The 18,322-nt window shown below is 36.6% G+C and overlaps 1 protein-coding gene across 1 annotated transcript in view; it reads right to left on the bottom strand.

Moving 5' to 3' along the window:
• Positions 1 to 10,393: 10,393 nt before the first annotated feature.
• LOC140230866 (G kinase-anchoring protein 1-like) overlaps positions 10,394 to 18,322 on the bottom strand; it is a 32,076-nt gene continuing 24,147 nt past the window's right edge. Inside the window, exons 8-9 of the mRNA XM_072311010.1 lie at positions 11,727 to 11,797; positions 10,394 to 11,136 (exon numbers count right to left, since the gene is read on the bottom strand). Coding sequence (XP_072167111.1) covers positions 11,044 to 11,136; positions 11,727 to 11,797 — 164 coding nt within the window. The 3' untranslated portion in view covers positions 10,394 to 11,043. The remainder of the gene's footprint in view (positions 11,137 to 11,726; positions 11,798 to 18,322) is intronic.

The following is an 18,322-nucleotide window of genomic DNA, read 5'->3' as shown; positions in this document are numbered from 1 at the left end:
AGGGAGGGAAGGGGAATAAATCCTTAGCGTTGATGAACTTCTTACAAAAACCATGGGGCTTGCATGGGGACTTGTTGGTCGTCTCATGACTTTCATATTGAGCATATCTTTTAGGAGTTGTCGTACTTCAGCTGTCTCGCTTGGGGGAATCCTCCGGCGGGGCATTCGGATAGGTTTGGCACTGCTACCTGATCTAATGAAGGATGAGAGTACAGTATTCAAGATCAAACTCATCCCTGGAGAGAAAAAAAAAAAGTCGCATGGACCCGTAAAGCAACTATTCCACTTTAACCCCTTCCTCATGCTCCAGCCCTCTAGATGGATTTGGTTGTATATTCACAGTCCTAAGAGGCATCTCTTTTTCTTCCGTAGTCAATCTCGAGTAGACCCCATGCTCATGTCCATCCATCAGCCCTACTGTATGGAGATCAATTCAATTCAATTCAATTCAATTCAATTCAATTCAATTCAATTCAATTCAATTCAATTCAATTCAATTCAATTTTATTTTCCGTTTCCGGAAATTTGTTTTGTTTGCATGCATATCCGGTTACATTAATACATTATACATTTACAAAGCACACGTATACACTTTAACATAGATACATATTATGATAGACATACAAAAGATATACATCGATACAATATCACTATCATTGTCATAAATATATAACATTAAAGAAGTATTAATCTGTATGAGTCAACATTGTACTGGATGTGGTGTGCATATAATATATAAGGGTGTATAAGTATGTGTCAATTGATAATCCTTTATCAGACGAGTGTAAGAGAAATGAAAAAAATTTGTATCACTTTGGATCATGTCACCTTTTTCTTTCTTTTCTTTTTGATGATGGAAATAAATAAACTATTGAATTGAATTGAATTGAATAATTGGTATATAATGTTTGCATGCATATCCGGTTACATCGATACATTAAGAGCACACGTATACATTGTAACATACGTAGATACATAGACATGATAAACATACAAAAGATACACAGCGATACAATATCACTATCATTATCATAAACATATAACATCAAAGAAGTATTAATCTGTATGAGTCAACATTGTATTGGATGTGGTGTGCATATAAAAATGCGGGTGTATAAAAAATTGATAATAACTATATAAGAGATTTAAACAATACAGATGAATGCAAGTTTAATGATTGTATAAAAATTTTGAAGGTTATATGTCTGTGTGTGTGTATGCATGTGTGTGAAGGCACAAAAAATGTGAATCTATATGTGTTTTTGACATACCAAAAAACAAACATATTTCACACCACGGTCATAATCATTCTATAACTCCTGAATTAATATTTTCACTTGACTTTAACCTTTGGCCTTTGACCAAATAGCCCAGAACTTGCCCTGCAAAATCTTTGTCGAATGACAGAATACACTGAATTTGAAACATACGAGCAAACAAACCAACCTCGGGGCAATTGATAAAGACAGCTTCATCCTTGCACTCATACATAATAATGATATACATATATCTGATGTTTGATATAATACAGATTTGATGATTATAACACAAAACTACAAAAATAAAATATTACAATCTGAGCAATGTTCCTCCATTCAACATTCTAATCGAGCTAGGCTCAAAGGAGTCCAGGAACCTACTTGTTCTACATCGAAGCGATCTCAGCCTGTTCCCTGACCTCAACACTACATAATTATCATTCAGAGGATGAAGCCGTTATCCATAATTAATTTGGCCTTTTCAATAATTCTACTCCTACAAAGATTTTCAAAATGTAGTTGTACCCCTAGAATCTTCTCCGCCTGTCTGACTATTTTTTTTTTTTTTTTTTTTTTTTTTGATCAAAGAGAGATCTGCCTTTCGGCAGGCGGTGAACCAAACCACACAGTCATGTACAAAAATATTCTCTATCGAGGGGTCCATTTCCTGTAACAATTAGTGCATGTTCTTTTGCTGCACCAGTACTTTACTATAATATATAGAACTCCAAATACCAAGCTATCCCTCGTGTAGTTCTTTTTCACCTCTGCCTTTTCCGTCCATTTTCGAGACACCAATCTTTGAGCAAAAGTTTTGACATTTGACTCTGGCTGTAAACATAGGCATTGATATAGAAATATTTGTGACATGTTGATAACAATACAATCCATTGTATTTGCTTAGACGCGATAATCCTAAAAAGGGTTTATCATACATAAAGTTTGTTAGTGATCATCTGACGATGATAATAGAGACAATATGAAAAACAATCTAATTCTTTAGGTTTTACAGAACTTAGAAAATCTTAAGCAATTGCTAGCAAGAACAAGCAAAATGTCCGTTTTATGCATACGTTTTAAAGAAAATTCTTGGTCTCTTGCGGGCAGCAAACAATTGTTTGTGCTTGCTGTGCTTGCTAGGAAAAGCTTTTGGAGGTTGATATGTTGCATTCCTTGACAATATCACACAACTTATTTAAAATAAACCAATAACCAAGTACGTCTGCTTAAATAGAAATACTTGCCTGTAAAATGAACTTTCTACCGAAACCATGAGTAACGGTCCAAATATCTATTCAATTGTCCACAAAATCATTAAGCTTCCTTCATTAATAAAAACATTTTCATGCAAGATTTTGGTAAAAATCAATGTATTTTATTACCATGATAAAGGTTTTGTAATTGGCTATCAATCTCAACTGCGTCGGTCGATAAAGGGAAACTTAACGCATGAGTAAACACATTAATTTTCCTCCAAGTCACAAAAGCAAAAATTGACATTCACAATTGTTATCCCTTTGCAAATGCCCTTCAAATTAACAATGATAACAAAAGACCAATTTATTTAAACAATGACAGACACGGATGAAATAGCAAAAACAAGTTTCGTTCTCTTGTATCTCTTTTTATAACCACAAACAAAAACAAAGTGGGAAACTATTGTGGAAAGTCAAAAATTTCTGTCAATTAAACTTAAAATAACATAGGGAGTAAAGCCACAAAGGTGATAAAATGGACAGGAATTTTCATTCTTCTAATCTATGAATTTAAGAATTTTTGAGACAAATAAAAAAAACCCAAATATTATTTTGATTTTCCGAATTTGAATAACAATAAAAAATTCTACCATTTTGGTTGATAATATTGCTTCCTCTTTTGATTTTCTTAAAGATTCTTCATTTTCCTCCAATATCGTTGACTTTTCTTTATCTTTGATGCTACAAAGACGTTATAGAGATCATAGGTTTATTTTTCTTTTCCAAATTGATTCATGTTTCTTATTGTGCTTATAGATTAGTTTTTTGGTCTCATTGTCTTTGGAAGAGCACTTACTCATGCACGACAAGTTGATAATTGTTGCAATCTTTTACTTTTGTGCCTTGGAAGGGAAAAACGAATGTGCTCACTATTAAATGCGCAGAGTTTCCCTTTTCATTGACCTACCAGGCTGAAAGCCATTTAAATTACTTTTAAAATAGTGTATCAATTTCAATGACTTGTAAAACAAATTTCATCGAGATACCTGTCTCCTTTGTACAATATAACCAAATAAAAGGCCTTAAACAAACTTAGATTGAATGCTTGCCAATAACCAATCACCTTGTAGGCCTACCATACTCCATTTTCTTCTTCTATCCACTCAGTTTCTGCTTCTGGAGGTCTATATAAGATACGTCTCTTGTAATGACACAATATCTGCTTTCTTTTTTGCTTCACTAATTCATGATTTTTTTTTCTGCATCCCAAAAAAATTAACAATGTCTAAAATCATCGCAAACCAAAACTTACATACAAATACACAGAAACATACATCACCGACACTCACAGAGTCCATAAAGACACTCACTTCCATGCATAACCTAAGAAATCTAGTTCCCCCCCCCCCTAACTGTAACTACGAAGAAAAGAACCAAAGTGAGTACAAAGCAAAGCTCATCATTCCGCCTATTGCTTTAGGTTTCTAGTGACATAATATGAAAACAGAAATATCTTTTGTATTATGACAATCAAAAACCTTTTCGAAGATTTCTTTTCATGATTGGATATTATTTCTTTACTTTAGCCAAATATAGCAACGACCCTGTCCCCGTCATGGTTCCATGATCACCAGACATTCAACGGGCGACTGATATCCCCCTCCCCCTCAGGCGATCAACAATACAATGATACACATAATATCATGCTTGTCCAGATTTTTAGAGATACCCCATTTAACGAAGGGAAGGGGTTAGAATTTTGACCCCCTATCAAAGGCTGTTGGAAGGGAAGTCAGCAAAATGACCCTTTCGAAGTTTTGTTTGGTTTGGTTTGGTTTTTGTTTTGTTTTGTGCTTTTTTTGTTGTTGTTGTTGTTGCTGCTGTTGTTGTTGTTGAAGGGAAGCTATAAACAGCATGACGGCCACAATGTGCAGTGCTTGTGGCCGAAATTTCCCGCGAAACGGTCGGTGCGGTATGCCTTGCAGCAAAATATATGATGTCGTCAGTATAACCACATCATTCTGGAAGAAGGCAAACACCGAGTCCCACTAGCCCTATTCCGATTTTTATTTATTCATTTATTTTTTTTTAATAATCCTATTTGGAATCCCTCTTTCAGGATTATTTGGGTAAGATGTGAAAATAACCCTGATTAAAAATATCTCATGGAAAAAAAAAAATACTAAAACACCCTCTATTTCAACAATATTTCGAGATTTTTGCCCAACTTGAGCTCCTTTATTATCCTTTTCCCGAAAAAAACAACAACAAACAAACAAAAAAAAAAAAAACAAATCAGGAATGCGCATGAGGTACAGATGACCCCCTTGAGTGGAGGATCGGCCTGCTATTTCATAGACCAAACCTGGCACAGAGAAAGGGCACGGAATTCACATCCGCCATAACCGGAGACTTTTAACAAGCATGTAGGCCTAAACACGGAATATCACATCAACCATTTAGGTGTTACATGTATAATGAAATAAATAAATTCATTTAATTCAAAAGAGTCAGTTGTGTACTCCTTTTGGCATGGTAATTTACCGCGGGCAACACCCTTGTTACATTAATACATGATGAATGGAACTACTGTATATAATGCAAATGCATGTTGACTTGTGTTGACTGATATGAATATATGCATACGTGCCACATATTTTTCATAATATATAATAACTTTTTCTATTCTTTTTCGGATTGCAATAAAGGAAAAAAAAAAACAAAAAAAAAAACTCCCATACCAATATTCTGCCAGTGACATCATCTGTCAATCATTGCTAAAGTACTATGTACTAAAATGATTGGGGGGAAAAAAAGACATTGGAATGCAGCTCGTCTAGGGTGAGCATGACTTGCATGTTATCATGTAAATATAAGATGATTAACAACAGACATTGCAGGTAAAAATGCAAGTTATATTTCTGTGATATTTTATTTTTTTTTTAATTATTACTAATATCAGTGATGGATGCCGCGCGGGGAGGGAGATTTTGCTTTTATAGGGTGACTGAATTGCCGTTAACAGGCATGTTCCATCAAGTCTTCCTGTAAAATGTACAAAATTTACACTGTAGGGAGACATCTCACATCTCCCCCCCCCCCCCGCATTCTCTCTAATTTCTCACCTCATTAATAGAAACAACGCCATTACCGCAAAGTGCATTCAATGATCTTTATTTGACGATCAACAACGCATTTACAAAGAATACAAATTGTTGAAGTTACACAAAACTTACAGGACATGCCAGGGCGTAGTACAGAAAGAACACAGCACATTTCTGTCAGTGTGCCAAAATGTCTACAGCAATAAGACATCTTTTAGCTATGTATATAGGTACATTTTAACTTGAACTTCATACGAATGGGAAGTTACGTTATATAAGTTCTACTAAATTGGGACATTATGTCATGCACTGTATAATTTTCATTTGAAACACTGGTATGGATAGCTGAAGTAAAATCAACTTATGTGAAACTATCAAGTCGATGTATGCTGTATCTACCAGAACATAGTACAATATCGTCGGGTTTGCCAGTATAACAGAACAGACATTCTAATGCACTTACACACATGCTTTGGTGAACTTTTGTGTCTAACCAAACAAATCCAGGGTATACATGTACAGTATCTACTCTTCACTTTGCAGTATGATGCCAGGACACTCTCTCGCTTTACCGCCTCATGGTTGCAGCCGCTTAAAAAAAGAAGAAAAAGAATGTATTCCAAACTGTTATCACGGCTGCACTGGAAAGAAATTACACATCTACAAAGAGCACTTGGAATGAATTCCAGTATTGAACAGGAACCACGTGACAATGCCAACATTCATGGGTCTCTTGACTATGCATTCCAATTTAGCACTTACTTCCAACATATTAATTGAATTTAGTTTAATTGTCTTGGACTGGGGAAAAGAAAAATGTAAGCTGCAATGTCACTGGGTGCAAAGAGGAAGTGTCGAAATATCTCTCCCTCCCCCGCTGAACTGTGAAGCCTTAATCTCATACCCTACACTTCAGATTCTTTATGGACTTTAGTATCGATAAAGTCATCTAAACTTACTTACGCAGATGAAAGTATGCGGGACAAGAAATGTAACACCACAGTATCTTCATATCTCCAAAGAAATTTGGTTTTATATCTATCTAACTCAAAGACTGGGCCTCTAAGCAATTCTATTGACAGCGCATTCATTGCAATGTCCGTGGTGTCTGATTTTGTAGTCAATGGTTTTGAAAACGAAAATTTGTATCTCTTTTTTTCGTTCTATTTACAAAACAAGAAGAAATTAGAAGGGATGTTGTTTAAAACTCCACCTGAGCTTTCTGTTTATTTGTTTCTTCCAATAACATTACTTGACGATTGGATAAAACAGTGTACTCCTGACTGCAAAGTATAATGGAGGGTCTCAAATAAACAACTCAAATAAACTTGTAGATGTAAACTCACTCAGAACAAGTATCTGATTGTATCTGACTCTTATTAACCCGGTCCGTACAGGAAACTGGTGCCTGCGTAGCAAGGCTATGGGCATTTCAGAATTCAGTATGGAATGGGTTAACACATATATCTGTACTACATATAGTGTAACAAGTGCACATGTCATCATGCTTTCTGGTTCTCTTCCAACCTCACACTGATGTCAAATACTTCTCTTCCTGAAGGGCCACTTCAAACATACAACTTTTCTCTGAATAGTTGACACAAATAATCCTCATGTACAGACCTGGTAACACTTTTCTCTGCATAGTTGCCTCAAAGTTCTCGTGTACAGACTGAATACTTTTCTCTGAATAGTTGCCTTCAAATTCTCATGTACAGATGATGCTGATGTTGAAACAAAAATGCTGTTAAAGGGGCTGTTTTGTATAGGTTGACAAAGTGCTTCTAGTAAAGAAGTGAAATCAAATTCAATGACAACCATTTCTGGTGAAGAAAGTGGTCAGTGCTGCACTGTGCTACAAGTGAAAATTAAATGCTTGTTGATGTTTCATGTAGCTAACAGCAAGAGCAACTGATAATGAAGAAGCTGACACTGCATGAAAATTGTGTGTGCTTGCGCAGAAAAAAAGCTACTTCAACACTATTGTCCCAGTAGAAGGGTGTGGCAGCTTGTGCCTGCCTAACTCCTTCCAAGCTCAGGAAGGGCAGATCAAAATAATGCTATTAATTGGTAAAGTCAAATGTCTTCTCACATTCAATTCAACCCCAACATATTCTTGGAAAATAATATCACCTACATATTCTATTTGTTGAGTGGTTCATGACCCACATTGTGAGAAACTAGTACCAGCAGCTTCTGCGCTAAACAATAATTATACAGGCAATGTGGTTTCAAGTAAACACTAGAGCATGACAAGTAGGACCATTCACAAGTTGCATAACCACAAGTACAAGTGCAACATGTGAATGTCTTCTATCTTTTCCAGCAAATACAGTCAACCAGTACCAACCTGTACTGTTCAATATGACATTTTTTTTTAACCTCCCGTAAGTCAAATCCAGAGAGATCAGACAAAATTCATTGACTTTTGTGGACTTCTACTTGTACACAACAGAATCAGCATGTTTATATCCTTCTGGGGTACCATTTGTCTTCTAACAGTTTTTCGACCTGTGCTACAAAGGTCAACTATTTTGAGATTAGCATGTATTAGCATGTATTTGGCAGTGGCATTCACTCAAGGTATTCTTGTGTTGTATACTTTTTTTCCCCTGAAATGATACCTTTGATACCAAAGAAAAAAGAATGGGCAAGAACTTAGATTTACAACAAAATAAGAGCAGGCCGTCTTAAGTGAGGAACCTCTGGGTACTCACAAAGAACAATGATAAGTTTAAGGTCAATGAACTGATGTACAGTAGATTATTAGTCATCCAGATGAAGTATAAACTCTAAATTCTTTACATATGATGTGTATGGGATTCGAAGCCAACACACATACACACACAAAAAAAAAAACACAAAAAAACATGTAAGAATTTTATGTTGGAGGAACTTAACAATTCTTGAAAGCTCACACAAACTTACACAGAAGTATATAAAGCTGTTATTTTCACGCACAGATATTTTTGCGAATGAGGAGGTGACAGACATTTTCGCAAGATGTTGTTTTGACATAGAGGCTATTGTAAATGCGATTTTACCCTAGCGCATGGCGACATTTTTGCGTGCTGTTAAATCTGAGGTAAAACTGTGATTCACGAAATTCACGAAAATCAAACCTTCTTGAAAATAACAGCTTATAAAGTAGTGTAGACAGCATCCCTGAACCAACCCTCTTCCTAAACCTCAAAGATACAATACCAATCATTTCTTTAGCACCAAGAATGTGGTTGTGCTATCAGAAAAGTGATGCCCATGATTTGACCGAGGCATCAAATTGGGAACGAGAGGAGGAACTCGTACTCGACAGGAAGGGTAGCATTCCATTCAACCCATTACATCCCTTGGACCAGGGGATCTCAGGGACTGCAAGCTGATTTTTTTCACACACTGAAAGTGCAACAGTCTGTTACTGTATACACCAAATATTTCATGAGGTTTTCATTTTCGCGAAATTCGCGAGTCAGCTGCTATTCGTGAAATTAAAAACACCGAAAATATTGACTCTAATGCCGATATGAATGTGACCTATGCATATACCTTTCTCTGTTCAGTACAGGACTCCACGATCGCAAATTTAACCACTAATGAAATTGTCCGTAAGTCCTGATTCACGAAAATTTAGACTCACGAAATATATGGCATATACAGTTATTTCCTGCACAACTTCACACATAGTGGCATTTTTTGGCAAAAAAAACAAAAACAAACAAAAACTTGAAAACAAAACAACAGTATAAATTCCTCAACAACAACAAGAAAAGAAAAAGAAAATGTAATAGTTGGCCTCTCTGTATGACCCAACAGTATGATTGCCTGATGAAGTTGTCAGCATCAATTTTCTGTTTTTTATACTTCCAAATTCTGCAAATCTACACTTGCTACTGACAGCACATTCAACACACTTTTCAACCCCCATTTCAGACATGGTATCAAGACCAGTCTCCAGATCAAGAGAGTCTTGAGAAACTTAGATATGTAGAATGGACTTATTTAAGCATGCACAAGCTCAGCATTTGAACACAATAGGGCAATATACAGTACCATGGTAATATGTTTTAAGAATACCAGTTACTAATTCCGCAAGACTTTTAGACTTTGATATTTTGATGGATGTAATTAGGGTTATCAAGTTTTCCATTACAGAAGATATCGCACAATTCTTTTTCATCTGCAATATAATTCAGCTTGTTTTCCAGTATCCCTGGCTTTAAAAGATGTGTGATTTTATCTGGGTAGCATGGCATTTATCACAAAATCAAAACAGCCTATGTATCTTACACTGTTTTATGCATTTCATTGTATATTTTATATCACATGTGAAAGGTTTATGTGACCCTGCATCACCAAACCAACAAAAAAGTTGCCAGGCATGGATTTATAGTGAAGGACATATTCTGAAAGAGCAGACTTTAGATGTACTGTATAACTAAATTCAAATGGGCTCTCCTAACTCATCTGAATATTGGAAAAGTGCATACCGATAAAACGAGGTTCTGACATACTAGTAGTGTTTGGTCTATTCAAGCGCTTCATCTTGTACCAGGCTGTGCTACACTAGTTGTGCAATGAATGGGGCAAAAAAAGAAAACCTGAGCAAACAAGATGTGAAACACCATGGAAACAACAATAAAAGGAATTATTAGATTGAGTGGAAATTGAGCATGCTTTACTAACACATGCTATCCATTACCAATACAACTTTAAAAGCAGTAGCATCATCCTTTTAAAAGTTATTAGAGTTAAAAGGGAAGAGTGTGTAAAGGGGAAAATATATATACCTAATTACACTATTCTACAAAAAAAAAAAAAAAGCATTCTAGAAAACTGCCAGGAACTAACCTTCTCAATCACTTTGTGATCCTAAACTTCAGAATATGCAGAAGAAGAATTGCTCTTTCAGACAATGTGAACTCAAGATTTGAGTTTTGAGTCCTCACACAATATCAGAGCATGTGACTTTTTGTTGGTTTTGTGATGCATAGTCACACCTATGTCTCCAGGTAAAAGGGGGGGGGGGGGGGATAACAATAAAAATAGTAGGACATCAAATGACTTTACTGTAACATTGAAGAAATTCAGAAGACAAGCACAGCCGGAACATGGGTAAATGCTCTTCCTCTTCCACATGATGAGTGGATGAATGTTGGTGATGTAGCCACACCGGAAGATGCTCTCCTCCACAGCTCCCGTTGGTAATGCTGCTCCCTCTTGCAGTTGTCACACCCATGAAAATCACCGTCACATTTTGGCACAGATTTTCCTCACCAGCTCTGTACTCGCAACATCACCAACATATTACATAACATGGTATCCTCTGCTTTGCGGCAGTCATATGTCCTAAAGCATGCAAAATGTTTTATGGCTGCACCACTGATGCAGCTTATGATTGTTTCCACGTCCATTCGTCATGGATTTCTTGGGTGGGTTCTTTCTTTACCCTCCTTTGATAATGAAGCAGTGTCTATTCTAGTTGTTGAGCTACTTTTTCTTCTCTTGTAGTCTCTGAAGTTCAGACTTTAGACTGGACACTTTTGACTTTTCCTGCTCCAAAGCACCATAGAGTTCTGCAACCTGTAAGCGGTATCAAGCACGGAAGAAAAGCATCAGCTTTCAAACGATGTATAAATGAGGGTTGCCATTTTCCTAAAAAGAAATATAAAAAGGTTACCATTAATTATATAGTTGCTCCAACATAAGCAGTTCAGGCAATTAATGTAAAGCATATTTGGCAAACAGTATAATATAATGAATAGGTATTTATATTATGTGACAATCCAGAGTAGGTTCATACTTGATTTATTTTTTTTTTTCCAATTTGGAAGACGTTTAACATCTTCTACTCTCCTGTATACAACAACAGGAATCTTACAGTCTGTCACATCAGTGACTTAGTTTGATTTCGTAATGAAAGCTATTAAAACAACTTTTTCAGATGTAATGATGGATTAATTCTAAAGTGAGGACGTGAAAGATTATTCAGAGCTCAGGCCTGCCAAGACGTGGTGAGCAAAGAACCTGTTTACACCTAGGACTTCATCAAGACAACACCCTGAAGACCTTCTCCACTACATCACTGAAGGCTTTAATATGAAAGGGGAGGGAAGTAGCAACCATCACTCTTTCACATAAGTCCAATGGGTGGCAAAAATTAAGCTACTGACCTCAGCAGTCAGCTCATCTTTCACTGTTGTTAGGTCTTCGACTTGGAGTAGAACATCTGCCTTGTCTTTCACTGATAGAAAAAAAAAAGAGAGAAAACATACAAATATATTAACACCAGGTGAAGTAGCACCCCTCCTTCTGTTCTGAAATAATTGTTACTTCTGGAAAATTTTATCTGCTGAGGCAAAAATTTCTGATTGGCAAGTTGTAAGGTTATGAGTTATGGTGGGAAATGAAATTCTCAGAGACAATGGATTAAGTGACCTCTGAACTTTTAGCCCATTATCTTATCCACAGCTTATTAACTATACACAGCCCTGTCGCTGTACACAAGTGTAAGTCGCGACAGGGCTGTACGGTGTGGACACTCCGTAATCTCTGTATTCCGGGGCGCTGATGCGATTTTGAATTTACTGCACCATATTTGTTACTAAGACTACATAAGGTGAAAACTTTATCTATTTAGCTACCGTTTTCAGCTATTGATATTGATATACTCATTTTATAACTTACCAAAAATTGCACCTTTTTTAATCCTGTACGCCGCAGAAATCGTAGAAATTGCAGAAATGATTTGAAATGTCGGCGCAGCACTGGGCAAAGAGGGCGCTGTCGACTTCGCGGGCGTACAAACTCTAGCAGCGCAATTTGCATCGTTCAAAGCTGGGAAAGGTTTATTTTGAATGGCCCCGCGATGATCACAGCATTCCGGGTTAAGATTGGACTTTTTGCTCAGTGTATGTTGCGTGAGGGCTCACTATGGACTGAAATACCATGCTCATAGTCCAAGTATCTCAATTCACGTGAGTGATTCGTAAAATTTGTGAAAAGAATGTAGAAATTTTCAATAGTTTTGTTGTTGTGTGGCCGTGTTCGAGGGATTTAGTAGATATGTGTATGGGGTTCTGTAGATACAGTCAGACCATTAAGTTATGTTACTCCCGCACGCACTGCGCACGGGGCTGCTTCGTGCGGCTGCGTGCGGTTTCGCACGGGTGCGTGCGGCTCCGTGCCATTTCATACGGCCTCGTGCGGGTGCGTGCGCTTCTGTACGCCCCCGTGCGACCCCGTGCGACCTCGTGCGCCTCCGTGCGGCTGCGTGCCAGTCAGTGCGCCTCCGTGCGGCTGCGTGCCACCGTCGAGTGCGGACCATCTGGCACGCTACCGTGCGAGGTGTTGGCACGGTACCGTGCGTGGTGCTGGCACGCTACCGTGCGAGTCCGTGCGAATCTAGCATCCTGCTAGTCCCGACACGGGACTCTTATCTTTTTTTCACTCTCTCATACGCCCTCATTGGCGGTATACGAAGGCAGTCTAGGCAGTGGACTAGCATCCTGCGTGCGAATCCATTGGAGGCCGTGCGTGCATGCATTGTAAATAATAATATCCCCTTTGTAAGTGTGTGCTCATGACTATGTGTGCGCCTGCGTGTCCATGTCTGTGGATCCGTGCCCATGCCTGTGTGCCTGCAAGCGATCGCGAGAAGACGATACGATGTACACACTGTACAATGTTCAATGAAAGCCCTTACAAGTCTGTGCAACTGCGTATTACATGTAAACACTCATGCCTGTCCAAAAATGGACGATTTTCTACATTGCAGAGATCACTTGCAATCTTTCTAAGAATATGGAGTACCATCACCGTGTGTACATGTATCTCTCCTTGCAAAGAAATTAGAAAAATTGTGTGGTTGTATGTGTGTCTTTATCACTCGATAACTTGAACAGTGTAGAAATAATCATGGTAATAATGACAATTAACAACAACAGAGAAAAGCTATTGTATAATTACATCAAGGGAACCATTTGTTGATGATGATGATGATGATGTTGATGATCACTCAAAAGGTAATAATAAATGTACATTGTAGATGTTCCATATTGTTACATTATCAGTATGGTGTATTAGTATTTTTACTATTTTTGCCTCTCTTAAAAAAAAAACACACACACACACACATTCTTTGTCCTTTCTGATATTCCCCGAAAGCTTTGAAATATATGTAGAGCTTACACATTGTCGTAAGCAGGAGATAAAAAAAAAAACATCGTCGCTGCAGGATAGGTCGGTATATTAACAGTTTCCGTCTCGATAGGTTTGTAATCTTGGCAAAATACATATACATAGATTAAGAAATATATATATATATATATATATATACATATATATATATATATATACATATATATATATATATATTATATACATATACACAAATATATATAGATATTGATTGAATCGTTTCTTTATTCAAGAAAATGTTTTACATTACACCACCGGTCTAGTTATCCCAAGGTTTCTTTGAAAATGCTGCAAGCATCAAAATATCAAACATCGTAATTTTTATATACAATTTCCCGTGAATGCTAAGCGTATGAGAGAAAGAGATAGAAAAGAACAAAAAACTTCTGCCATATGTCTTGTTTCTCGCTTTATTGCAGCGTATGTCATTGTCGAAGTATAAATGCTATGATAAATGTTGGTAACAACCACATGAGAACTTGCACATTCGATTCCCAACAACCATTAAATCATTGGGGTCCGTTAAAAAGGTTACATAATACATACGAAGCACCTCATTATAATGTATTCGATGGACCGGTGCAGAAAAACTGGCTGTCTGTAATCGGCCTTTGAACATCTCTATTATGCTCATAATCCCCGACTTTTCAGATGGCGGCTACGAGCGCGTCCAGGGATGTTTTTGTATCAACATTCTTGACTATTCATGGAGGTACAATGTAACCTGATACTCTGGCCACCTGGTCTATTCAAAGTATTCTTGCGTAATACACGCGCGTAATTATGTTAGGCTGTGTTTCACCATGATGAATATATAGGACCCCGTAGTAGCAATATCGGCTCTTGCGTTGTATGAATGCTATACAGGGATCCTCCATTTGGTTCGTTGGTCAAGTATATAGATTCTTTTAACGATCTTATAAGCAGGCTGTCATTCATAAGTATGACAGAAAAACAAACAACAACTTCAAGCAACATCGAAGTTGAGTTTCGCGAACTAATCTTCCATTTGAGTTGGTTTCTCGGTTTTGTTTCAACAATTTTTATAATGTTGACAAAAGCCTGATGGGATGTTCAATATTCAATTAAATCATTGCACCTTTCTCGCAATCTTTGACAACTAATGATGACTAAACCTGTGAAATCCACGATTTATTTATTTATTTATCTGTGTTTTTTTTTTTTTTTTTGTATAGAGACGTTTTCTTTTTGAATTTATCTATCATGACTGCCTCCAGATTTCGACCATAATTATATGTCTTAGGTTTCCATGGGATCAATAAAGGAGATCAACGAGCGCATTTGTAGGTTTCCTGTCGGGTTTAATGTTGCAAAGTTTATGTGCAATCACGATTCACTTTCAACCCTATATACACCGTAATGTCGGGATGAGATATTGTTCACTACACATCAAGTGAGATTAAATCTTACACAGTGTACTGTGATATGATATATATGATAAAAGTCATCAGCAAACGGGATAGATTATTGTTTTGTCTATGTGTGTGTGTGTGTGTGCGCGCGTGTGTGTGTGAGAGAGAGAGAGACATGAGAAAGGGTGGAGAATATATATATATATATATATATATATATATATATATATATATATATATACATTTATATAATTATATATTCACTTACAACTATATGATCTTATAAAACACATGTTCAAGTCAGTTGACGGAACATTTATAAGCTCTTCCGGTCTGCCTATGAAACATCGGAGTCTATGCGATAAGAAGAAAGATTGAGAGATAGAGAGAGAAAAATAAAATAGGCTGGTCTTCTAAATTTTGTTCGATGAATGGTAATCTTAACACACTTTTGCAAACGAAATGAAATATTATACACGGCTAGGTTTGCCTATAATCTGTGTTATGGTGATATCTTATTAGATTATACATAATAATACGGGCAAAGTATCTTGGATAAGTGATCGCCACCATCGATGAGGATATTCAATCTAGACGACTAATTGAAGATGATGAGAATAAAGAAGACATAGTGGATAGCTGGAAAGGAAAGTAATGTGATGCAATGAGATAAAAATGAAGGAGCACGAATCGAGGCAAATGTATTACAAAGGAAGAGAAAATGGCATATTCGAGTGTTCAAAATGGTTTAACATTATGCGAAGATTTCATAGTCATTTTTTTTCTGTGTGTGTGTGTGTGTGTGTACGTTTGTTTTCTAATTTTACAGTTATGTAATTCGAACTCGTCGACAAAATAAAAGAAAAAAAAGATAGCGCCATGAATATGTTCATAATTCAATCTCAGTTTCCTCTCACTATATCCTATCACTTCAAAAAAACGTATTCAAATTAGAATGCCCGTAGACAATTCAAATTCGTCTCCATGTGAGAGAGCGTCTTTTCAAACAGGGTCGCAGGTGACCATTCCCGAATTCGACGCAGAAGTTAATTCAATTTAGCAACAACAAAAAAAGGCTGGCCATCGCGTATACTCCAGCAGCTGTAGAAGAAGCCGACATGATCATAGAAGTATGACAAGCACAAGCCACACAGGCTTGAAGGCCTAAAATTATTACATCACTTGAGAAAATAAGGAAAAGGCAATATCTTTGTTGAAATAAACAACATTTCTCCTGGCATTCTTCAATCTCTCATAACAGACGGCTAATTTTGCTGAATTGTTCTTCTCTTATGTCATGAGTGTAAATCAATATTTGTTTAATTGTTTATACAGTACCAGTCATCCCCCGATAAAAGACAAGAAAGAAATGAAGAACTAATCTCATTCAATAAGCATAATGTATAAAGGAAATGAGCATTTGCTGCAATCGTTTATGAATATGAAAATGCTGCAATGTGCATGAGTGCGAGAAGTCTAATGGAATGAAAAAATGTAGTCCTACCTAAATGCATATATATCCTTATATATATATATGTTACGCTGGCACGATAAGTGAATAAACCACTTCAATAGCAGCATGAAAACATTTGATTTCATCGATACACATGAGATAAGACAAGAACATTTCATGCTTTTATTGCCCAAAATACCTTGCTCCTAAACAAAGTGTTCAATTGAAGCGATGGGTTATCACAGGTCCATCTCTCACAAAATTGAATCACTCTTCACAAATTTGGAGCGCTTTCTACGAAGGCAAATGCATTCTATGGACCGGTGCAGAAAAAAGGAGACCGTCTGTAATCGGCCTTTGAACTTCTCTATTATGCTCATAATCCCCGACTTTTCTACGAGCGCGTCCAGGAATGTCTTTATATCAACATCCTGTCTATTCAATAAGGTACAATGTAACCTGATACTCTGGCCACCTGGTCTATTCAAAGTATTCTTGCGTAAAACATTCGCATATGTTAGGCTGTGTTTCACCATGATGAATATATAGGACCCCATAAAGGCAATAACCATCGGCTCTTGCGTTGCATGAATGTTATACAGAATATCCTCTATTTGGTTTGTTGGCCAAGTAGATTATTTGAACGACCTGTAAATGACATAATCAGACTGTCATTCATAGGTATGAGAGAAAGAAAAAAAAAACTTCAAGCAACATCGAAGTTGAGTTTCGCAGACCAATCTTTCATTTGAGTTATTTTCTCGGTTTTGTTTCAGCAATTATCCCTTTCATAATGTTGACAAGAGCCTGATGGGATTTTCAATATTCAAATAAATCATTGCATCTTTCTTGCTTTCTTTGACAACTTTTGATAACTAAATCTGAAAAAAATCCATGCTATTGCGGTACCTGCCATCCACACAGAAGTTTCTTCTCTTTTTTTTTTTTTTTTTTGGTATAAGAAGTTTACTTTCTGGAATTATCCATTATGTCTGCCTACAGATATGACTTAAGGTTTCCATGGGATTTAATAAAAGAGATCAACGAGCACATTTGTGATTCAACAGTAGGGGTTAAATGCTGCCAATTGTATGTGCAATGTTATAATTGACTTAAAACTCTACTGCCAAGAAGTATTGCTCATTACGAATCACATGAAATAAGATTTCACATAGTGATAAGACAGAAGTTATTTGTTATAATATTATTATGATGAAAACTCATCACTAACCGGAAAGACTATTGTTTTGTGGAATTTGTATATTTGATAGAACATTTATGAGGTCTTCCGGTCTTCAGGCGAAACACTGGAATCTATAGCGATGAGAAGAAAGATTGAAAGGGAGAGAAAGAGAGAGGAAGAAAAATAGGCTGGTCTTCTAAATGTTGTTTGATGAATGTACATATATTAGATATTGTTGTATATATATATATATATATATGTATATATATAAATATATAAATATATAATACAGGCAAAGCATCATCGAGAAGTGATCTTCACTAATGATATTATTCAATCAAAGAATTGGATAACTGGAAAGAGAGGGAGAGAGATCAAAGAGGGTGGGGGGGGGGGAGAAATATGATGGTCTTCTAAATTCTTTTTGATGGATGGTAATCCGATCACACTTTAGCAATCGAAATGTAATGTTACATCCGGTCAGGTTTGCCTATCTATGTTATGGCAATATCTTTTGAGATTGTATATACGGGCAAAATATCTGTATACGTTTGTAGGCGG

This window comes from Diadema setosum, chromosome 7 (genome assembly GCF_964275005.1).
Source record: "Diadema setosum chromosome 7, eeDiaSeto1, whole genome shotgun sequence".
NCBI lineage: Eukaryota > Metazoa > Echinodermata > Echinoidea > Diadematoida > Diadematidae > Diadema > Diadema setosum.
The sequence above is the reverse complement of the archived record's forward strand: the minus strand, read 5'-3'. Positions and strand labels throughout refer to the sequence as shown.